General features: G+C 39.5%; 1 protein-coding gene across 1 annotated transcript in view; it reads left to right on the top strand.

The window, feature by feature from the left end:
- COL28A1 (collagen type XXVIII alpha 1 chain) overlaps positions 1-24,491 on the top strand; it is a 149,833-nt gene that overhangs the window by 76,814 nt on the left and 48,528 nt on the right. Inside the window, exons 24-27 of the mRNA XM_019729778.2 lie at positions 235-303; positions 489-557; positions 13,693-13,761; positions 15,798-15,866. Coding sequence (XP_019585337.2) covers positions 235-303; positions 489-557; positions 13,693-13,761; positions 15,798-15,866 — 276 coding nt within the window. The remainder of the gene's footprint in view (positions 1-234; positions 304-488; positions 558-13,692; positions 13,762-15,797; positions 15,867-24,491) is intronic.

Raw genomic sequence — 24,491 nt, 5'->3', positions numbered from 1 at the left:
AATGGTTCATGTATATTCCCTACATGCATTCCATGCTCCCCACCTAACACAAATGGATGAGACTTATGAAGAGATAACAAGCTGCCATATGTGGTAGGATTTCCTTCTAAATTTTTTCAAATCATTCCTTTGTACTTCTCAAATTCACCTTTGGCATATTGAGTTGGTATTGTGCTTGTTTTGCCAGGTGTTTCATAGTTTAGTCTTATATCACCTGCTGTTGAATTTACCCAGGGTGCCCAAGGCCCTCGGGGACCAGTGGGCGTTCCGGGACTGAAAGGCGATGGCTATCCTGGTGTGGCTGTAAGTGTGGACATCCCTTTCTCCTTCCTTTCCTTATTCCCTCCCTCCCTTCATTTGTCCCTCCCTCCCTCCCTCCCTCCCTCCCTCCCTCCCTTCCTTCCTCTCTCTCTCTCTCTCTCTCTTTGTTCATTCTTGAATACTGCAAACAACAAGGTTGTTCACTCTCTCTTATTACATCATCTCAGGGACCTCGAGGATTACCAGGACCCCCTGGACCAATGGGTTTACGTGGACTGGGGGACACGGGAGCAAAGGTAAGATTTTAAAATAGGTGAATAGTATCTTCTAAAAATGTACCTATAGGTAAGGGAATTTGGAAAAGGTAAAAATTTTTATTAGGCATGATAGAACAGTAGAGGCATCTAGGGTGGCCGGATGGCTCAGTTGGTTAGAGCATAAGCTCTCAACAACAGGGTTGCCGGTTCGATTCCCACATGGGCCAGTGAGCTGTGCCCTCCATGACTAGATTGAAGACAACGAGCTGCCGCTGAGCTTCTGGAGGGGTGGTCAGATGGCTCAGCTGGTTAGAGCACGAGCTCTCAACAACAAGGTTGCCGGTTCAATTCCCGAATGGGATGGTGGGCTGCGCCCCCTGCAACTAAAGATTGAAAATGACAACTGGGCTTGGAGCTGAGCTGCGCCCTCCACAACTAGATTAAAGGACAACGACTTGGAGCTGATGGGCCCTGGAGAAACACATTGTCCCCCAATATTCCCCAATAAAATTTATATAAAAGAAAAAGAAAAAGAAGAAGAACAGTAGAGGTATCTAAAGAATTGATAAAATTATTTACCCTCATCTATGGACTTCCTGGGGACTTTGCGCTAATTTGATCATGTAGATTCACTTTATGTCTTTTCTCCTACTTCCCTGTGGCAACTCTCACATTCCTTGCTGCTTTGTCTTCCTGTACAAAGATCACAGTTTGGAATAGAGCCCTCCTTTCTGTAGCCACGCTGTTTTCTAGGTCCTCTAGTCCAGTCCCATAGCTTTAACCACTATCCACATGCTGATGGCTTCCAAATTTCTACTCATGTATTCTCTCCATTAAGCCCTGGTCTCACCCATTTCATTTCATAACACACAGCTCCTCTTAGATTTCTCACAGACATCTCTAACCTAACATCCAAAACAGAACCTTTGATTTTCACCCCATATGCCTGTAAGTGGCACTACCATGGGTACCCCATGCTCGTGCCATGCCCTGCGTCATTCTTAGTCCCTTCCTTTCCCTCTCCTCCCTCCATATCTAGCCCAATGGTAAATCCTGTCAGTTCTACCTTCAAAATACACGTATATATCGACTCTCACTGCTTTCTCCTGCTGCTTCCACCAGGGCAGACCACCATCCTCTCTTGCCTGGGCTGTTAAAGTAACCTCTTCACCGGTCTTTCCCCTTCCACCTCTGACTTTCTATTACCTTGTAGGCAGAGGAATCTTTTAAAACCATAAATCAGATCACATCTCTTTTTCTCAAAAAACAAAACAAAACAAAACCAAAAACAAGAAAAATGGAAAAAAACAAACAAAAATAAACACTCTGGCAGCTTCTTTTGTGCCGAGACCAAGCTCCAACCACATTCCATGGTCTGTGAGGCCCCTTCATGAACTGACTGCAGCTCCTGCCCCTTCCCCCCTTGCTGCCGACCTCCAGCCACACTGGCCTGCACTACACACTCCTTCAGCTCACCCCTGCGTCCAGGCTGTGGCTCTGTCGGGATGGCCCATTTTTAAGGCCTTGCCTCAAATATCGCCTCCCTGACCACCCCTACAAAAGCAGTCCTCTCCTCTCTCTTTCCCTCCCCCATCACTGTCGCATGCCCCTTGTGTATTTCCTACATAGCATGTATTACTTCTGGAATAATCTCGCTCGTTTACTGCCTTGCATGTTCCACAGGGGTGTACATTTTTCTTAAGGTAGGCTCTCGGTCTTGTTTCCCGCTAAATTCCTGGCACCAGAACTAGGTGTGCCACCCAGTAGGGGCTCTATAACGTGCTGAATGCAAGGAAAGAAAATGAATGAGTGATTAACATTATCCCAAAGGGAGAATTTTTCCTTAGAAATATATCTAAGCTTTTCAAATGCTTCCAGGTCATAGAAAGAGATGTCGTAAGTGCTCAATGTCAACTTTTTGTCTTGATTTTTTGGTCTCTGCCCCATCACTTAGGAGTGATGACACTACGATAATGGCTTCTGTACAAGGGGGCAGGTGCCCTTTTGTCCTCTCCGAGGTAGAATGAAAGATCTAAGACCCAGGACACTACATATCATCTCTGAAGGAGATCTTGATTCCTGCCTGGTCTCTGTCAGGGCAATCATAAGAGTTCAGCGAGAGGCTGTGTCTGAATCGCTGAGGAAACTGTACAGAAGAGACGTAGCTGAGGTGCTTTTATCAAGGTTCTGGCGTGGTCTGACTCAGGACCAAATGCAATCCTCTAATATACCTCCATAGTGTCAGTAGCCATACTGAACTTGGGTGCCGTAGTGTTCTTTTATTCTTTAAGGCAAAGTATCTCTCAAAATGTTAAAATTTAAAAATAGAAAAAACAATTTCAATATGTGTAAATCTTGTTGTTTTCTGCTCTGAGTGAAACATTGGTAAAAAAAAAATCTTTTGTCATGCTAAATTCCTTTAGTTAGGGAAATAGAAGCGTATTCCTATTTAAAATAAAGCAGGAAATAAAATGTGTTAAATATATACTGGAATGCATCTGTATTCCAATGGCAACGTATGATCATTTACATTTCAACAGAGTAGATCATTATATTTTATATAAGTAAACACTGTATTATATTAATTATACGATTAGGTGACTGCCTTACAGTGAACAACAATAAAGAGAGATACTTAGGCACAGAAAGAGAACATTTAAAAATTTGATTCTTTTGAATATTCACTATGTCAGATTATTTAACATGCAGACTAAAATATTTATGAAATGACTTCTATACCATTTCTCTCTAAAAGTCACTTGTATTTGTTTTCATATACACTTTAAGAGGAAAAATCAAGGGAAAAACGTGTTCTTTCAAAATTTTGTCCTGCCTTTTTTTGGGGCCCTGGGGGCAGTGGTAACAGTCAACATGTTGCTAGAAGATGTATCTTAAGTGAAACATACTATCTCTGTTAGCTTCCACAGGAGGCTGAGTGGAAGCGATAGCCCCCAGCTCATTTCTGAGGGAAGAGAACATTAGCTAATAATGCCTCTCTCTGCCAAGATTCCTCTCAGCTGCCTTTTCCGTCTCTTTGTTGCCTCTTGCTGTGGATGTTGGGGAAGTGTGTTATCCTGTCTATCTTTAGCCCTGGATGGAGATGTTAGGAATGTGAGCTAGTAGTAGAATCAAAGAACTTGGATCATAAACTTGAAAATAAAGGAAATTCTAAAAGTAAGTACCAGACTTTAAAAAACTTTCAAAATTATCTCTCTTTTATAGAGGCCTTAAAGTCTCTATTGTAGCTTTTTTATTTCCCTAAAGAAAACTTAGACACACACACACACACACACACACACACACACACACACGCACACACACAAATAAAAGCTGGTAAAGAAAGGAAAATATTTGGAAAAGTATAATTCCCACTTAACTTTGTCCTTCTGGTTTGGTAAAGTGGAGGTGAAACTCTCAAAATACCTAAGGTTCTCAATGGTAGCAAAAGCACAAGACTTAAATGTGTGCAAAATCCCTCTCCTCCCATTTTGACTTAAAATGGCAGAGAAATGATAGAACGTGCAAATGTGCGTGTGTGTGTGTGTAATATAATATATCTGATATGTTTTTCATTTAAACTCTGTGTAGTCACCTTAAAATATTGGCCTTAGGGCATTAACTTACAAAACAAATGTGTTTTGAAATAAGGAAACCATTAAGGTTGAGGATTAATTTACGGTGGGTTTTGGTGATATTTAGTTAAGGTCACATGTGTTTAGCATATGACACAGACATTTGAATCAAAGCTTCTATGTTTCAAACCATATAAAAAGCAGTCCCTGACATCTTGCACCCTTGTGGTGCCCCCTGGCTTTTTTCCAAATGGAAGAATTCCATATGACATCAGTGGTTATAGTACATCCATATACATTACCTTGAATTTAATCCAAATTTTGACAAAGGCTTTTGAGAGATTTTTAAATTCTTGTAAAAATTACAATGCTCAAGGAAATAGTAGATACGGTTCTAAAATCCACTTTGGAAACATGCCAGGAAGAAGAAAGGACAACTTGATTTCTTGCTAAGTGGGAAGTACTCACCCAGTGCCCAGACCTCTAGACCCCAACTCCCTGCCCCTTGATGGGGAAGGGAAGCTCCAAGATCCTATCTAACACTGCCTGCATTTATTATCATCATCATCATCATTATTATTATTGTTATTATTGTTTTCAGGTGTACAAAACAATGTAATAGACATTTACACCCCTCACAAAATGATAACCCCCCTCCCCCAATCTACTACCCCTCTGATATCGTATATAGCTGTTACAATTCCACTGACTCTATTCCCTATGCTGTACTCCACATCCCGTGACTATACAAGTACATACAGAGGGTGCCAAAAAAATTATACACATTTTAAGAAAGGAAAAAAACTATTAAAATTACACTGATGGTAACCACTTTGAGCACCTCTTGTAATTGCAGAAGTCACACGTGACTTGTATTCGTCTTTTATTGTCGGTATATATTATCACAATTTTAATACAGTCTTTTCCTTTTTAAAAATGTGTATACATTTTTTTGGCACCCTCTGTATATATATTTGATTATAGTCGACACTTGATATTATTCAGCTTCAGCTTCAGGTGTACAGTGCAGTGGTCAGGCATCTACACCGTCCGTGAAGTGGTCTCCTTCTTCCCATCTGCCTGCATTCTTTACTGGACCCCTAGAGACTAGAAGGATGCTTTGTGATTTAGGGACAATCATTATATAAATTGTATGTCTTTTTGAGAAGCCCAGAGAACTCTTTGTTCCTGTATTTTCACCCCAAAGTCTCAGGAGGTACATGTTGCACTGGGGCTGATTCACTGACATCACTGAAGGTAGGAGTTTGTCCTTCACCTCTCATGAGAGGAATACAAGGAGTGGCTCTCCTGAGCTCGGGAAGGGCTGGTACGTCCTGCCATGCACCTCTCTCAGCTCTCTCAGCCTCCTTCATTGTGCTAGTTCATCAAGGAGAAAGCCATGGCCTTCCCCAAAGCTTTGGGGCAGTTGAGTTTAGGCCGATCCTTGCACAGAGGAGATCAAACCTGGCTTTTGGGGCCATTCAGGGACCTCTTAACCATGAAGTTGTTGGAATAAGGTCTGGGCAAAAAAGACTTGTCGGGTTGTTGTTATTACTATTGTATATTACCTAAATATTTTATATTATTATCTAAGTATTTTCAGAGTATTGTGACTTGCTTTTTGTTTAAAACAACTCCCTTATTTTATAGATAAGGAAATCAAGAACCAGAAAGGTTGAATAGCTTGGCCCTTCATAATATAAACAGTTTTGATACGATATTGTGTTTTTGTGTGAGAGGGAGACTATGAATATGGATGAATGAATGAAAGACTACGTGTGTGAATAAAACAGAGGAGAAAGAATGACTTGGTCTGATCTACAGATGCCCAGTCTCCAGTGCTGTCCATCTTCTAACTATCTCGGCACCGTTTCGTATGCAGTTGGGTTGTTTCTCTTGCCATTCTAGCTTTTCCATTGCCAAGGCTTAAATTATGTAAACATTCATGAGAGGCATACACTTAAACCCCAAAGAGTTAAACATTTTTCAAAAGCTTTAAATGTTTGAATATTATAAATACATGCTTTATTTGACAAAAGTGATCCATAGTCATAAATTGAAATGCAAGGCTATGTGAAATTCCACTGAGTGTCATTATTCTAAAAAATGTTCCCAGCATCTGAATTGCCCCTCTGTTCTCTGCAACGGCTCACATGTGTGCATACCACCAGGCAGCAGCCGAACAGAGGAGCGATTCACACAGAGACGCATGAGGAATTTGTAGATTCCATTGGCAGACGCAGACTGGACAAGGGACTCCATTTTGAACAGAGTCTGACAAGGAGGGCTGACCTGGGATGCAGACTTAATGATAGTGAAGTGAAGGGTCCAGGATTCCAAATTGGAGTTGAAGGAACCCACCTCCCATAATATGACTGCAAAATTGCTATGGGCAGGATAATCAACTCAAAAAGAGGACTAATTAAAGCCAGAGCCATATCAAATTTAAATGCCAGACAATTTGACCTTTCGATTTCAGTAAAGGTCACATTCAAACCAGGAAAACTTGACTAGGTGACTTTTCAAGGTTACTCCCCAATTTAGTTCTATGCATGAGCTCTCAAACTGTATTCCAAGTCTATCTTAATGATTTTTGGTATTGCTTTCATCAATCCTTGCTGTTTTCCTCGCTCTGCATTTCTCTCCCCAGGAGTATACACATATCTTCTCTTCAGCCCTGGAGACGCACACTAAATCCTCTTAACATTCACCACCCACACTACCATCAACACATTTTTGTTTTTAATCATGCAGACTGGAGGAACTTCCCCCCAGTGGAAAATTATATTGAATATCAGTACAAGAGAGCCTTCTCTTCTCCCTGTCATTGGGGGCGGTGTCAATGTTTCTAATTCAGCTAAATAAGACTCTCTCTCTCCAATGAGATTCTTGGCACAGGGCAATCATTTGCTCATCTTTGATGAGTTTACTTTGAGAAAAGGAAAAAAACAACAACAAATCCACCCAAATCCTAAAGCAAGTTTTTAAAATTATCACCGACATTGAGATACTGCTGCTTTGGGGTGAGTATTAAAGTTCTAGAAGAGAAATGGATTTGAAGAATTGAACTTATTTTAAATATTTTGAAATTTAAATCTGGGAAAATACACTAAAGGAAATGTCATAGTGATTTGAGTGCTTGTTTTCTAACTTCTTCATTATTTTCTCATACCCCTGATAATTGTGCTGATAATTGTTACTGGCTCTCTTTTTATATTAAAGGAGGTCAGTGAGAAGTGACTGAGTGACACGACAATGGCCAGTCAATAATCAATTCACATTATCAATATTAGAAGGACTCTAAAACTTCCAGTGACATCCTAGCAACACAAGTGAGGTACTCAAGAGTTACTAAACCATTACATATACTCATTACATAATTCATTCCAGAGTGGCGCTTATGTTTGTGGTAGCCGGAGCCTCTGTAGTTATACCTTAATTTTATTTAAAAGCCAGAAAGAAAGAAACATTAAGCAGCTGCTAATCATCACTTTGACTTCTGCCTTATTTTAAAATTCAATCATTCCTTGGTTTCATCATTTAGTAGAATCTTCAGCATACCTTTCCTTGGAAGGTTCTTAAAAGGCTATTGCTTTCACAGTTTGCTTTTTATTTTCCCAAAGTGAAAAAGCAGGAAATCACTTTCAGAACAACTGAAACTTATTTCCACGGTCATCTCAAAGACTGATTGACACAAAGGGAGACATAGCGATTAAAGCCTCATTAATAGGTGTGGGGGAGGGGAGGCAGAGATAGTCTAATGGGCTGGTTTGTCTCTAAGAACACTATCTTCTCAAATATTGTATTTAAATCTTATTAAATATAGAAGGTATAACAGATTGTTTCCTTATCACTACTCTGCGTGAAACCTCTGCCACTTATTAGCTGTGTGATCTCAGCAAGTCATTTAATCTCCCTGAGACTTAGCCTCCTCATCTGAGATTTGGGGTAGATAACAATGCCTACTTCACAGGGTTATTCTGAGAAATTGATGGAAGAATGCCTATAAAACATTTTTTGAATTCTAACATAATAAAGTATTGGTAGTGGTAGGGATAATGTGCATGGCTCTGCCAAATCAAGTCTATCACAGTAGAGATAGAAAGAGAGAATAAGAATCTGTGTAGGAAGGACATCTGGAATGAGACCAATTAAAACATTGGGGTAAACCACAAAACTGAGGAATGACAACGGAGGGAAACTGGAGAGGGAAGCGTTAGACAGCTGGGTTCTTGTGCAGATTGCGTGGGCCTCTTAGGAATCTCATAATCAGGGTATTTTCTTTCTTCTCCTTGAGAGAGTATAATTGACTCAATGTAGGGAAATAACTTTCACAGCCACATAGCCATGTCTTTGCATTAGGTGGCAGCTAAAAGAAAGCCATTGGAGAAGGTAGCATCTTTCATCTAGCCCAACCAACGCCAAGGTAAGAGACAAACTCTGGAGTCACACCTTGGTTGGAACTGCTTCTGGCTGCATGGTTTTTGGCAAATCATGTTGCCTCTCTAGTCTCAATTTCCTTATCAGTAAAATTGAGTAAGTTGATGTTAATAGGATCAGATAAGATAATGAATGAAAAGTACTTGCCATGTAACATACTTAATAAATTTTAATTATTATTTGTTTGATTATTAATTTTAATAGTTCTAATCTGCACCAAAGCAAAGATTTACCAAGGAGAAAATGAATAAACGTGATAGTGTTTTTGCTTTTTTTTCCTTCCTTTTTCTTTTAAAAAGTGAAAGGCTCAATTAATGATTGCTAGGACCATTATAAGATTATGTATAATTGTAAAGGGGGTGAATTAACCACTCTGAAACGTTATAGTCTAGGTAAAACCTTCACCAAATCATTTAAGTTCACATGTGCAAGTAACTGCAGATAGTCCTAAACTTGGCCACTTCTTATGAAAATGAGACGAGTATCTCCCATTTAGAATCCCTTTGGAGGGCCAAGAGGAAGCTGTAGGCAATCTAAATAGTTATTCTTTTTTGAGAGAATGGAGGGGCTTAGGCTATGGTCTTAGGTAATTGATGGATCTATAGCTACAAATGGCCAACTCCACAATTTGCTGTGTGGTTTGTTCATTGTCTCCTGATGCAAGAGCTCCCTCTGCAGGCTCCAAAACCTCAGACTATGCACGGGAAGTTAAATCCAGCTTTGCAAGTGCCTGCTGTAATACTTTTTATTCGTGAATGTCACTCTATCCACTGACAATAAAACCGAAAATATCGTGGTAAACACACTTCTTAGGTACAACTGGTACTGCACTGTGGCAGAATCGGAGCTATCAAATGGCGAAGTGTGTCCTGACCACAGCCCGCTTACACACATTCACGTGATGGCTCCCGGAACAAAAGGCAATACATTTTTAAGATTCCACCATAGTAAAAAGACACTATCTCTTTGGACTCACACAGCTCATTAAATGCCTGATATTCCCATCTATTGAAAAGTATGGTACATATACACCAAGAAACAACCCTAATACCGTCTTACCGACCAATTCTAACCTCTGCAGAATATGTTAAAACTTGATTTAAAATCTATCAGATTCATAAAAGCATGTATCAGATTATATTCGCAGAGCTCAAAAGATATAAAAGAATATTTTGATAGACACAACATAGCTATATGTCAACAAGTATATAAATAAAAATGGACAACTTGTTTGAGGTAAACATTGCAGTACCAGATACTTATAATTTATAACATGGGTTCATGCCCTTATAAAGCTCAGTAGCCAAACTTCAAATATACAAAGGTCAATATAAGGTGTCCACAGGGCCAGCTATCGTATTGCATTTAGCCTTTGACATTTTTAAATGGGGAAGGTTACGAGGACTTGGATAAGAGAGAAAATAAATAGCAATAATAAACATTGATGAGGGTGGTCTACAGTAAACTCAAAACTTATTTCAACTATTTTTCCCACTTGCTTTCCCATCTAGGGGGCGTGTGTGTGTGTGTGTGTGTGTGTGTGTGTGTGTGTGTGTGTCTGTGTGATTAATACTAATTGAGGAGGTTTTAACTAAAATTGTCTCAAGAAAACTATCATGAATTAGTGTCAAATTAAAAGAAATACTAGTTTATGAAAAAAATCTCCATCTGCCTTCTCACCATGTCCCTAACTAAGAAAATTATATAACATGTTGTACATACCAAGAATCCATGAAACACATGTAAATTCTACTAATGCTATTGAATGAGCGCTCCTCCTCTTATCTCAAACTTGTAGTTTTAAAATCTCATATTCTTCTCCTTATTAAAGGTGAGTGTCACAGCAACCTTTCCTCACCCTCACTGGTAAGGTTTTTATTGGGTATTGTTCATGGATTTAAAAAAAATATATTAAAAACATTATGAAAATGATTCAGCATATACAAAAAAAGGACTTGTAAACTCCCGTTTACCCACAACACCCCTTCAAGAATTCGCAATATGTGATCAGTCTTTATCTGTACACCCCATTCCTCAATTCCCCTCCTCCAACTGCATTATTCTGAAGCAAATCCCAGACATCACTCCTATAAGGCTTTAGCAGTTGTCTCTCTAATATAAGAGCTATTTTAAAAAATATAACTGCAGGATCATTAGCCAATCTAAAAAATATTAACAATTCCTTAGTGTCTTCAAGTTTCCAACATCCACATTTCCCAGTTTGTCTTATAAATGTGTTCCAGTTGGTTTGTTTGAATTGGGATCCAAATGATACCCACATGGCATTTTGCTGATGGTATCCTTATGGTGGTGGTCAATATATTTCTCCATCCTTTGTTTTTTCTTTTTTTAATTGGTAGTTAGATCTAGACACATGTTCAGATACAGGTCCAGTTTTTCTTAGCTAGAATACTTCATAGGTGAGGCCATTTAGTCCCCCCATATCATATCAGGTGTCTAACCTCACCATGGAAGGGCAGAGGTGAACAAACACAAGAGAGGAATCTGTTGTATCTGGGTGGGGTTGAGGGTGACCAGGCTAAGGAGACAACTATTTTTGACAAAATAGGTAATGGTTCTGGATAAAACCTATTTAACTCTGTTTACCTATGTTCTGTTTTGTTGGAGGGACTCAAAATGTGGCAAGTGTGTAAATCAGTCAGGTGTTGTTGGAGACCCTTACTCGGTGAACTTACAGATAGTCCCTTTAAAGGCACTTCAGAGGTACTCCAGAAAAAAGAGAGAATAGCAATGTATATGTGACAGTTCGTGTTCTATGCTGGTGAACATGAGATCATTTAAGCTCGGAGAAACTTGGAGTCACTCAAAGTTGGGAGTCAGAAGGAGAGAGGTGTTAAAGAGATAATTAGTACCTGTGGTCTCAAAAACAGTTAAGTAGTAAGAGGAAGAAATGGGGACTGGAGACAAAAATCATAAAAGTCGCCTGTAAGCAAAAGGGGAATTTGTAATTCTGAAAATAGTGATGAAAAGAATCGTCAGGAATAAAATATAGTTAAAAAGTTTTCCTCATTCTTTTAAGGCTTTGTTTTCTCTAGAAGCATTTTAGGATTTGTAAGTAGAAAGTAAAATTAAAAAAAAAATAGAATGCACTGTTTTCTAGATAAACAATTTCATCATTTGTTATAATTCATGATTTTTGTACTGTTGAAAGCTATAATCTATTTAGCTCGTAACGCGACATCTAGGACAAAGGGAGTGGGAGATCTGGGTTCAAAACCTGGCTCTGGTTCTTGTTTTTCTTTTTTCTTTTAACTTTATTGAGGCATATTTAATGTGTTAACCCATTTCAAGTGTACAAGGCAATGACTTTTTAGTAAATTTATGAAGCTGTACACCCATTGCCGTAAATCTGCTTTTGAACATTTTCTTCCCCTGACAAAGATCCCTTTTCCTGCCTGTTTACAGCTAATCCTCCTCGAGTCCCTATTCCTGATTCCAGGCGACCACTGATTTACTGTTTACTTTCCGTCTCTATAGACTTACCTTTCCTGGACATTTCATATAAATGGACTCAGACAATATGTGGTCTCATACATCTGGCTTCTTTCTTGAAAATAATGTGTTTGGGGTTCATCCATATTGAAGCATGTCTCCACAGGTCATTCTTCTATATTGCTGACTGTGCCACATTTTGTCTATCCATTTACCAGTGGATGGCCATTAGGTTGTTTCCAGTTTTGGGTCATTATGAATAAGACTGCTAAGAGTTTTTGTATGTAAGTCTTCGTGTGGACTTACGTTTTCCTTTTTTAAAGTGTATACATAGGAGTGAAATGACTAGATAACAGATAAATTTTTACCTATGAGCTTTTTAAAATACTGACTGCCCTACTGTTTTCCAAAGTGGCTGCACCGGCAACATATGAGAGTTTCTATTTCTCCACGTCCTCCCAGCCCTGCTTCTTAGTTGTACAGCGCTGGGCCAACTGTAGTTTCCTCTTAAGTAAGACAGGTGGGGTGAGGAGTTAACATTTCCCAGGTGCCTGCTGTGTGTTAGACACTGTGATAGGAGCATCGCTTTCTTTGTCTCACTTCCCTGTCTTCCCCATGGCATGATTTTCTATGTACCTGATGAATTTACCGAGGTCGAGGAGTTCGGTAAATTAGTCATCAGTGTAATACTGGATGGTTGTAAATACTACATTGTATCAAATGACATATATGAACATGCCTAGTTCAGGGTTGGGCACATTGAAGGTGGCTAATGAAGAGAAGTTTATTGCTCTGCTTCTTCCCATCATGCACATCTCACATAGTTCTAACCACAGGGCCTGACTTACCCTAATCAGGTACCCCCACTTTTCTGGTGATTGTTGGCTATTATGACTGTCACACTTTGGAGAACCTGAAAAGCCTTTATAGCATTGACCCTGCGGTTCCAACTGCTCTAGTGGCGGAAGTATCACCCAGCCAATCCCTAACTCAAGCAACATAATCTTTGCTGCACAAAATAGTAAGAGCAACTAACTCAGAATGAGGTTCTGTCTTTTCATGGTTAATTTTTATTCACATCTCTTTTCAAAATGGCAGTAATTACTTTTTCAAACTCCAGTGAAGGGAGTTCTGCAAAAAGTATATATAATGTGTTTCCCTGAAAATAAGACCTAGCTGGACAATCAGCTCTAATGCGTCTTTTGGAGCAAAAATTAATATAAGACTCAGTTTTATTTTACTCTAAGACTGGGTCTATAATATAATACAATATATATAATATAATAATAATAAATATAATATAATATAATATGATACCAGGTCTTATATTAAGTTTTGCTCAAAAAGATGCATTAGAGCTGATGGTCTGGCTAGGTCTTATTTTTGGGGAAACACGGTATATATAAGTTACTTGACTTGATTACTTTTTTGAAATGGACCCTATCAGTTGACTTGCAGAGTACATAACCGGCAATAAGAAATGAAAACAAAGGGATCTAACACTCCCTTTGTCAAGTTTAGGAAAGTGATCTAGGAGAAAAAGGCTCAATTAATAGTTTAGTCAAATTCAAGGATTTGGGATTTAAATTTTTTTTAATATGAAAATTTATATATTTTTAATATGAAATTGTCTATGAAATATACAACGCAAAGTTTTGTTTTGTTTTTGGTTTTGAATCACTCACTTGTTATTCACTGTGTCTTTTCAGGGAGAGCCTGGCGTCAGAGGCCCTCCAGGCCCCTCTGGGCCGCGGGGAATAGGAACCCAGGGGCCAAAGGTGAGTCCACAGGTCTGCACTGTGTGTGAAGATCAGGGACCAGCAGTGACAACCCAGAGACATGAACTTCATGGTGTTCGTTTTGGTGTTGACTTATTTGGTCTTGATTACTGCTGAAAAGCCTTCTTTTCTCACATCATATGAACGTTGAGTAAATAGAACGTTTAAGTTTATAAAGCCATCTCTTCCTGAAAAGAAATTAGAAAGCTAGTGTCGCCGAAGGCAGTGGCTGCACAGCGCTCAAAATATTTCTAGGTTCCTTAGAGGCATCATTAAGAAGTGCATCTTAACTTTGGCCAGAGGGGCTTCAGATGGCATTTTAACAGTTCACCAGCTAATGTACCTCTTGTGTCAGATGTGTGTAGTACACTTTCAGGGGCCTCAGGGTGATGGTCCCGATTTATTGTCTCCACGGAAGGTAAGAGAAACTCCCTTTGGCTCCCTTTGCTCTCATTTCTATTTCTCTTCCTTTTGCCACCTCCAATTCGGTGATTATTCATCTTTTTATTCTTTTAATCTAGTGTTTCTCAATGAGGGAGATTTTGTCTTCCACTCTCCATCCACCGCAGGGGCACATTTGGCAATGTCTGGAATCATTTCTGGGTGTCCCAGCTGGGGAAGGAGTGCCACTGGCCATGCATACTGCTAAACATCCTACAATGCGCAGGGCAGGCTCCCATAATAAAGAATTATCCAGCGCAAAATGTCAATAGTGCTGAGGCTGAGAAGCCCTGATTTAACTGTTCATTCACTTGCTCAACAAATATTTTTTTGATTTGTTCAAAAAGTAAGGTACAGGAGTATCAGGCATGTTCATAGAGAAAACAGGCATCGATGAGCTACCCATCACAAATTCAAATTTCAAGTAGGCGTATTCACGCCCAAAATGCACAGAAGTGAATTAAAACCTTGTTATCAGAGAGGAAAGGGAAAAGTCTTTATGAGTCAAAGATTTTACTAAGGAGCTCAGAATTACTAAGATGGTGTGTGCGTGTGTGTGTTTGTGTGTGTGTGTGTGTGTGTGTGTGTGTCCTTCAACTCCATTTAGGCAATGGACTAATTTTTAACCTTATAGATCATTTTATGTGGATGAAGATTCCCCCAAGAAGTTAGTAGTTGTTATCATTGGATGATGGGAAGATACGTCTATTTTTTTCTTCTGCAGTGTCATCTTCATTTCTGTTTGTTTGTTTGTTTGTTTGTTTGTTTTGTTTTTGCAATGAGCAGGTATTCCTCTTACAATTAGAAAAAAAAAAGCTTTTTTTCCATACAGGAACGAAAAGGTCTGACTTATAAAGTAACTTATATTAACCTAACATTTCTTCAAAGCTTGTTCTATCAAATGTTAATTTGGGAACTTCTGGGATAGTTAAACTAATCGATTGTGGGACTTCTTAGAGGATTTACTATTTTAATATGAGCTAGGGATCTCTAAGGAGAGGCACATACCATGATGTAGAATATTTTGCAATCTCATTTGACCACAGAAGTTTTTCCTCAAGAAATATGGGGTCCACTTATGGTGTAAGGAACACACACTGGGAAAGGATGTACTTTTTGCTTCATTTACATATTTCCTTAAAAATTCAACAGTAATCCACACCAATATCTCCTGAATCTTGAACTGCAGCCCTGGAGAGTTAGCACGCCACAGTGAAATGGAGGAAGGTAGTAAAGGGGACTGAGCATTGTGTGTGAGGGGGCTGCACACGCCCCTGGGGTTAGAGGGGTTGGTGGTAGGGCAGCCAGAGGATCCCAAGCAGACAAGGCTACAAGGCCACCCTTTTGCTTACGCCAATAAGCTCGGCCTCACTCTTATTGATATTTGGATTAAGTGCGAGATTTTTTGCAAAGGATTCTGAGGCTTCAACATTTTGGAACACCACTGCTTTCTATAAAATGTGATATAGCTTATGGGCAATGTGGATGAAGGTCCTGAATAGAATGAAGTAGTAAGAACAAAGCTAGGAGCTGTAATACATTGTTTCTCCCTAAATCTTCTTACATTTGTCTGATTTCTCTCCTTCTTCCCCCAGGGTGATATTGGGCAGAAAGGCTTGCCTGGCGCTCCTGGCGCCCCCGGCTATGGATTACAAGGAATTAAAGTAAGTGAACATGACTGTGGTAGAGTCACCTCTCAGTTCACTAGGGTAATGGACGAAAGAGGTTGTAGATAATGTATGACTACTAGGAAATGAATTTAGTATACGCTTAGCTGTTAGAATTACATCCAGAAGGTATAAGTGCATTAGTTTCATGAACGCTAAACATCACATAAATTGCTGAATGAAAAATGTAACTTTTGCAGTGATTTGTTGTGTTGCTGCCGTGGCAGCCCTGGACCTGGGAAACCCTGAAACCATGATGGGTGGTGGCCCAGCTGTCCCTGCAGGAATCCCAGCTCCTTCAGGGCCCTCTGTGCCTTTTCTCACCATAAATATCTACTGGTCGTATGGATGACTATGGGACTGTGGCTCTTTGGTCCCAAAGTGGCCTTGGTCCTTCAGGCTCATGGCACAAGCCAGGAGGTTATATGCGGCCACCACCTTGTCCCACTGTGAGCCTCCAACACGGACCATTCTCCTAGACTCTAAATATGCCAGTGATTCCCCAGGCCAAGGCAGGAGGGAGAAGGGGTGGGGCTGGGTCTTGAGGGATTCCTTGATGTCAACTAGGCCTTAAGGGGCCAGCCCCTACAGGGGCCGGGAGGATTGTAACGAGAGGGTGGGCCATTCAGGTTAAAAAGCCAAGAGTGGGGACCGACACAAATGGCTTTTGTGCATTCATCATTTCCACACAGGAGTCCTGCCAGTTTCCCTCTCTCTATCTTTGCTCAAGTCTGTTACAGCATCGTGATCAGCCCTGACATTCCCGTAGCATTTCTTCTCAGAGGATTAGGCGGTCCTCATAAAAATAAGATTCCTGGTGGCCCTGCATGACTTTAGGATTCTGAGGTAGATTTGTGGACTGGGACTACAACTCCTGCTAGGCAGAAACCCTTTAATCATAAAAAGAAGGAGTTTCCACGCCACTGGCTCTCAGTCTTTGTTTAGGCCTGAACATGGCTGCTCCAGTCCTGACTGAGGGAACTGTGGCAAAGGATGGCTTCACTAGTGTTTCAGGCCTAGCCAGTTTATTATCAGTGTGAAAGAATAGTCTCAATGACATGCTGGCGGAATAAAGTCAACACGAGCTGACAGAAATTCCAATGTCTCCAAAGCTGACAAATAATGATGACTGCAGTAGTCCCATGGTCACGGGACTGACCTCTCCCTTCTATCTATATTCTGACCTCGATGCTGTGATGGAACAAGAATGAGCTTTAGTGCCACTCAGACCTTTGCCTGAATCTTTCTAAGCTTGGACAAATCATTTATCATTGTTGAACCTCAGCTTACTCATCTTTAAAATGTAAAGCTTATTTTACAAGGTGTTGTGAAGATGAAATTGTACAAAGTGCCTAGAACACAGTAGTGGGTACTCAACTAGAACTTGGGCTGTGAAGTCAGAAGATTTGAAACATGGCTTCCTGGGCCCTACATCTCTGCCTCAGTTTCCACTTCTGAGTAATGGGGATAATAATAGTACTATTTCCTAAAGTTGTTCAGAGGAATAAATGTAATTAAATGAGACAGTATGCATAATAATTTAACATAAGGCTCGGTACATGGTTACGTATGCAGTAAATGTTTGCAGTTACTCACATTATTATTCCTTCCTGCTTCTCTTCCCTTTCTGCTAGTCCTTCTTTTTTCCAAGATGACGGTGCATAATCTGACATTCAATGCTGTAAAACATAAAATATTGGTTGCATTAATTAGTATGGCATGGCTTCAGTACCCAAAGACCCCAAAATGTACAATGGCTCAAACACAATAGAGGTTTCTGTCCACATAAAAGGCCAGTGTGGGTGTACCTGGTTCGTGGGTAATGTTCTCCCACCTAGAATTTCAGAGAACCTCATCTTTCATTTACGGTTCCTCTACCTGCTGGACCTCTTTTATACCCAGCAAGCAGAAAGGGAGAGTGTGGAAGAGGCACACCTGCTTCTTAAAAGTCATGGCCAAGAGGTGACACACATCACCTCTGACCACATATTATTGGTGAGAACTCATCTCATGGGAAGCTAGTCTAGCTGTGTGGCCAGGAAGAAGGGAACCAGAGGTTTGGTGAAGAGCTGACATTTACGACCACATATAATTTAACCTATTTCTAGGAAAGATGAAAATTGTAAAGTTATTTATTGTTCTGAGGTATGTTGGTGGTTCTGGAAGAGAACAGGAAACAAGACTGGTCTCCATGGCAACTGCCAGAATGACTAGTCCCTCTGCTGATACTGTGGGGCCTTACCTGGGCCCACAAACACTGGGTTCAGCCCTATCGTTTGCTTTATCTTATCTTGAAAAGAAAACCTTAGAGCCTTGATATCTTCTTACTTATTTCAGCAGCATCAGGAGCATCAGTGAATAATTTAGAAATTGTCTTAAGCAGATAAGCTGAGTACCAGATAAAGAGCTAGACGTGGCTAGAGGTTCAGTGGGACCAGGGAAGGAACAGGAAATGTTTATTTCTGTCTATGACAAAGTCAGGGCCAGTGAATAAAGGACACCTGCAACCTGGTGGGAGAGCTGTGGGTTCAAAAGCTGGGGAGAGATGGGCATGGCAGCCAAGGAGGGAGGCAGGGCTAGCATGAAGAGCCCAGTGTCAGGAGATAAACAAGACCCCAGTGGGAATAAGGGAGGGCTGGAATCCTAGGGGATTACTTGGGGTGCCATTAGCATTTGAGACCAGCAAGGGGGTGGTGGTCAGTGGGTCAGCCCAGCTTGCAAGGCCTGGGATAGGACAGACAGAAAGAAAATGGATTCTCCCACCAAAGTGCTATGCTTAGAAATTCAGGGTAGAACCTTGAAGATTCTTGGCTCAATGTTAAAGGTTAAGGTCATAGATAAATTTTCTGTTTGTTTCAGCTGTGTTGTAGTAACTGTGGTTCTGTAAACTCCAAGCGCTCTTTTAACTGCTTCAGGTAGTGTCTTTGCCACCTTCTGGTGTCCCTTCACTAGAAAGGCTAAAACTTGAAAGAATGTCAGCTTACGGTAGTGGCACTCTCACACGAAGCCTGCCATCCTTCCGTTTGGCTCCTACCTGTCATCTGATTCATTGGAAAGTGTTTTCAGAATCTGTTTGACTCGAGTTTTGGTTAGAGTGGACCTATTACAGCATGGAAAACTGGCCCCCTTAAAGGCCAAGTCGAAATGATTAACTCATTGAAATGAAATTGACCTAAGGGGAAAAAGTCCCAATTATAAAGTCATGGGTAGGTTCGGTATATACTAAGTTGCAAACACTTACAGAAAGATTAAGAGGTACTGACAATGGGAAGTTTTTCTAGTTTTCTTAACTTATAACCATGACTGTGATGTTGTTAGTATCACAAAGGGAACAATACACACATGTTTTAATGACTTTCTGTTCTTTCAATTTAAAGTTCTCCTTCCCCCTCCTGACAACAAACAAACTAATAGCATCAAAAACAGAAAACAAAACCAACCATGGTAATAGTACCATCACTGCATTCAACCTGAACACACCTTTGAAATTAAATGGAAACAGTAAGGAATATAGTGAACAGCACGACATAGGTTGTATATGTGCTTACACCAGAGACCATCTTTGAATTAACTTCTAATACTTTTCCTGTATTGTAGTTTTCTAGTTCCCACAATGATTTCTCTACATAGAAAGGAGTTGTTGGAACCATGTGGGCAGTTTACACTTTAAAATAGTTTGGTGTTTTGAGATTACACCTGCCAAAATACCTGTGGCAGGGGAGGGCTGTGGCTAAAAGTTAATTCTGGTCATTAAAATCCACAATCCTAGTTTCAGACATTGAGGGCATCCACATACCTTTACACTCTATTATTTTTAAAACCAAATTAAAAACAACGATATGGGTTACAAACCAAAGTCAAAGCACTGAGTCCACAGTATTTTATATATAGGTTGTATAGGTTAGGGAGAGTGTGCATTAATTAACTGGGGCTGGCTCTACGGCCATTTGTATTTTTCTCTTACTGGTTCACACTTTTCATTTTCCTCCTGGGACAAATCACTTTCATTCCTTCCAGCCAATTAGGAAAAAGGGTGTTCTTTTGTGTGTGTGTTTTTGTGTGTGTGTGTGTTTTTTTGTTTGTTTGTTTTTTGTTTGTTTGTTTGTTTGTTTTGCTGGTTGGTTTTTTAAATTTCTGCAGCTGAATCTGAGGATATGGTAGGGTATTTTGCTTTTTCAATCTCTTTATTAAATTTCCCCTTTTTTAATAGCCACGTCTCCAAATCAGAATTGGAATGGCAACTTTAGGCTCTCAGTTTCGTGGGGCTTGACTCATCATTACCAGCTGATGTGTATTGTTTGTTAACCATGAACAAGGTCTGTGCGACAGCTAGTGACGATCACAGAAGTCGGCCTGACTTCTAGCACGCTCCACACACTGCCAGGAACGTAAAAGGAAAAACGAATTCCTAAATCGTTTTTTATCCAAAGTAAATAATGGCTCATGCCCCCACGGTTTACTATTGTTTCCTCAATTTCAAAAGAAATGTGTAAAGGATTAAACACTTGGTAACAAATACAGTATCCCAGGCCAAGTGCTGATGATGAATATTTAAAAAAAGAAAAAAAAACACATTTCAATTATCACCAAAAGATAGAAAATTATATGAAACATTTCATTTGAGCAGTTATACACTAAAAGTACTCATCATGCTATAATAGTACGTAATTTATAATGATGGTAAGCAGGCTGACGTTTTAAATTGTTTTGACTTTTTCTCTCCCCTTCCTTCCTTCGTGGCTCCCTCCCTTCCTGCCTACTACTCACCCCCTCATATCTACCTAATATGTGAAGACATAAATACTATCTATTTATTCCTGCTCATTCTTGTAACAGATATTGTCCATATGAAATCAAGTTGAGTGAAGGACATAGATAAATTCCTCTTAGATGCTGCTGCCATCTTTATGGTATGTCCCATGAATTTACTAGTATATATTTTCCCCCTTCTCCTTTCATCAAGGGAAGAGGTACTTTTACTACGCAGAGGACTGAGCTTGAGGAGAGAAGCAGGGCCGTAATGCATTCTCTAAATTCCATGCACTATCTTATTCAAGCCTGACCAGCCTAGGAGGTAGGCTGTAGGAAAGGAGGGCACAGAGATGTTAGGTATCCACGGTCACTCAGCTGCTTCTGTACGCAGCCTCCCTGAGGGTAGTAATCAGGGTAGATGTCAGAGAGAGGAAAGTGATCAGTTTGAGACTTTCAAAAGGAAATGCCACTTAAATTTTTTTTTTCATGTTGAAATGAAAAGTTGGCCCTTTGAGATGTGCGATATATGCAGTGAGGTCTTTTTTCCTGATAATCTAAATTTTTTAAAAGAAAGTAGTAGGAAAGATCACCTCCTTTTCCCTGAGTGCAGTTCTGTCAGAAGGCAGGGGTTGGACTTAGTGACCTTTTGAAAACAATTGGCAAGTGTTAAGACTCGAAATTACAGCTGGATCTGGGCTGGCATGTGTAGCTCCCCTGGGTGAGGCTGTAACCACTATGCTCGTCACACATTCAAAGCCTTATCGAGTCCTTTGTAGTTTGGCACGCTGAAGGACATACGTACTCGTCTATACTGCAAACCTCTGTGACAAGTCAATGAGTAGCCAACTGCTCTGTCATCTAGGCTGTTTTATTGCTCTTACAAGTAAGTACCTTAAGAACTTTACAAATGTTGGCTTTTTATTATCAGTACCTTTGCTTACAGAGATTTCTCATTTTAAATATAAGAAGTGAAGGGAAGTGAGGTAAGTTGCCTGTTCAAGGTCACTCAGACAATCCCTAACAAAGAATATGGAGTTTTCTGGGTATTGGTGGCTCAAACCGACAAACTACGATAAAGCTAGGCCCAGATAATCTTTCTAGCATCCTGTGAAAAATTCTTCAATCATTAGTTCTTCAGAGATACTTCTCACGTTATCAGGGTGGGAATTACAGGCCCAGTTGGTGTGCACTCTGCCCTGGGAGAGCCAAAGTGAATGAGAAGAGCATAGAATATTGAAATGGAGAGAAGCAGTGTGGTGACAGAGCCCGGAGTGCAGTTTCCAGGCTCTCGGCCTCACGTGGAAAGGTGCTGGCTCAGGTAGTAAATGGCCATCAACTGTGATTGGATGGCCATCAGCTGTAACCAGTGAGCCATTGGCCACTAATATAACTGCTGTGGCTACCTTAGCAGCAAATGGGGGCTAGCAAGAAGATGGTGGCTGAGCTAGCAAGGGTGGACTGCCGAGAGGCAGATGCCACTAGCAAGACTATAGCGGTACAACTCCCTCATCTATGGCTCCGTGGGTGTTCCTTTTTGGCCTAGCCACATCCTGCGTTCTTATGTTGGGAGCGGGAACAGAGGCCCCGCAGGCCGCCCTGCATGACAATCAGGCAGAAAAATTATCCACTTGTGAGACAGAGAGGATGATTTAGGAGGAAAGAGGAAAAAGTGAAATAAAAAAAGAGAACAGGAAGCTGGTTCTGATGACATTTTTAGGACACTGGTCAGTAGAGCTTTTGACATTAAAGTTTTCTATTACCTGAAAATTAATGTAGCTACTGTCTTTTGGTTAGATGTTATTGGTGATCTACTTTCATCCTTTCACTTCTGCCTTTTTGTATCCTTTTATTTTATACTTTTCCCTTAGACAACATGTATTTGGATTTTTAAAACTCTAGTCTGACAATTTTGTCCTCTGCCAGGAGCATTTGGTAATTTACATTTACTGTAATTAGTAGATTTTGTAAATGTATTTACCATTCAATTTTGGGCAATTTGTCCCATTTATTCTGTTTCTTTTAAAAAATCTTTTCTTACCCTTTTAAAGATTTATTAATTTTTTAACCATTGCATTTTTCCCTTTACTAGTTTGGAATTTACATATTATTTTACCTCTTTTTTCAATATTTACTCTTAAGACTATTCACATTTACCTTATGAAATACCAATATCAACTTTCTGGTTACTACAATAACTCAGTTTAATTCAATTTACCCACCTTAATGTTATTATATTTTAATTAAATTTCATATTGTTGTTTTATATTTCATGTTGTTTTATATTTTAATTAAATTTCAATCCCTAAAGCCTTTTTTTTTATACATTCACTGTCTATTTAGACTTATCCACACTCTTATTTACTCTTCCTCTCTAATCTGTCTTTCATCTCAGACTGTAACTACTTACTCTCCTTCTGCCTAACTTGGTTTCTTCAGAATTTCCTTTTGTGCAGATTTACTAACGTAACCTCTCTCCATTTTTGTTTGCCTGAAGCTATATTTATGCCTCCTTAATACCTTCTTAAAATATATTTTTTTGAGTATAGAATTCTAGGTGCACAGTTTTTCTTCTCCATGCATGGAAGATTTTCCTGTCATTTGGCCTCCATTATTGCTTTGGAGAAGTTACCTATCAGTCTAACTTTTCCTTTGGTGATAATTTGTTTTCTCTGTGGCTTTTAAGACTTTCTCTTTTTATTTGGTGTTATGCAGTTTCACTATGATGTATTTAGATGTAGATTTCATTTTATTTATCCTGCTTAAGATTGTTGGAATTCCTGATTCTGTGGACTAGTTTTTGTTTGTTTGTTTTGTTTTGTTTTTAAATCATTCCTGTGCAATTCTGTGCCTTACCTTTTCAGTAAGTAAGCTGAGGCAATTTGATCCAGTCTTCCCCACCCCATACCCTCTCTGTCTTTCTGGCACTGCAATTAGTTAAACCCTTTTATTCTTTCCTCCTATTCATATTTTCAATATTGTCTTTCTGAGCTACATTATGGCATATATTTTTCTAGTCTGTTTTCCAGTTTGCTAAATCTTTCTTTAGCTGTGTTGAATTTGTTGCTTAACCAGTCAATTGAATTAACTTCAGTCATATATTTTTTTTATTTCTAGATGTTCTGAGTTTTTAAAATTGATATAGTCATTATATAAAGTATTCTTTTAGAGAAAAATATCAGACCATATGCTTCCATGCTTCAAAAGCCTCTAAAGTCTTCCTAGAATATATTAAAAATTAAAGAAAGAAAGGGGGGAAAAGAAAAGGAGAGAAAAGGAAAGAAAGAGAAAGGAAAGGAATGGAAAGGAAAAAAAGAAAAAAGAAAAACCTCTACAAGGCTGTATGTGGTCTGAATGCTGCCCCCCCCCCGACTTTATTGTGCATCTTTATTTCAGTACAATCAAGGCATATTGGTTTTCTTTCTGTTTTTCAAAAAGAAAGTTCATTTCCTTCTGTAGGACCTTTGCACTATTGTTTCTCCTATTTTAGCATTTGACATGGCTAGCTCCTTATCTTCATATAAATCTTAGCTCAGATGTTATCTCCTTAGAGAGACCACACCTAACCACACCATTCCATCTCTACCCCATCCTTAATGATTGTATCAGATTGTCTTGTTTTATTACTTTCATAGAACTATCATCATATGAGAATATTGCTTTGGTTACTTGTTTATTATCTATCTTCTTCTGGTAAAAAGAAGCTCTTTGAGAGCAGAGACTTTGTTTCTTTTATCCATCTCTAATTTCCTAGCATCTAGCAGAGTGTTTGATAAATAGTTGGCACTTAATAAATATTTGTTTAATGAATGAACAAAGTAATGAATGAGTAATTAAATGAATGTATGGAGGTTCTATAGGGGATGATGGTAA

Source organism: Rhinolophus sinicus, linkage group LG09 (genome assembly GCF_036562045.2).
Source record: "Rhinolophus sinicus isolate RSC01 linkage group LG09, ASM3656204v1, whole genome shotgun sequence".
Lineage (NCBI taxonomy): Eukaryota > Metazoa > Chordata > Mammalia > Chiroptera > Rhinolophidae > Rhinolophus > Rhinolophus sinicus.
The sequence above is the reverse complement of the archived record's forward strand: the minus strand, read 5'-3'. Positions and strand labels throughout refer to the sequence as shown.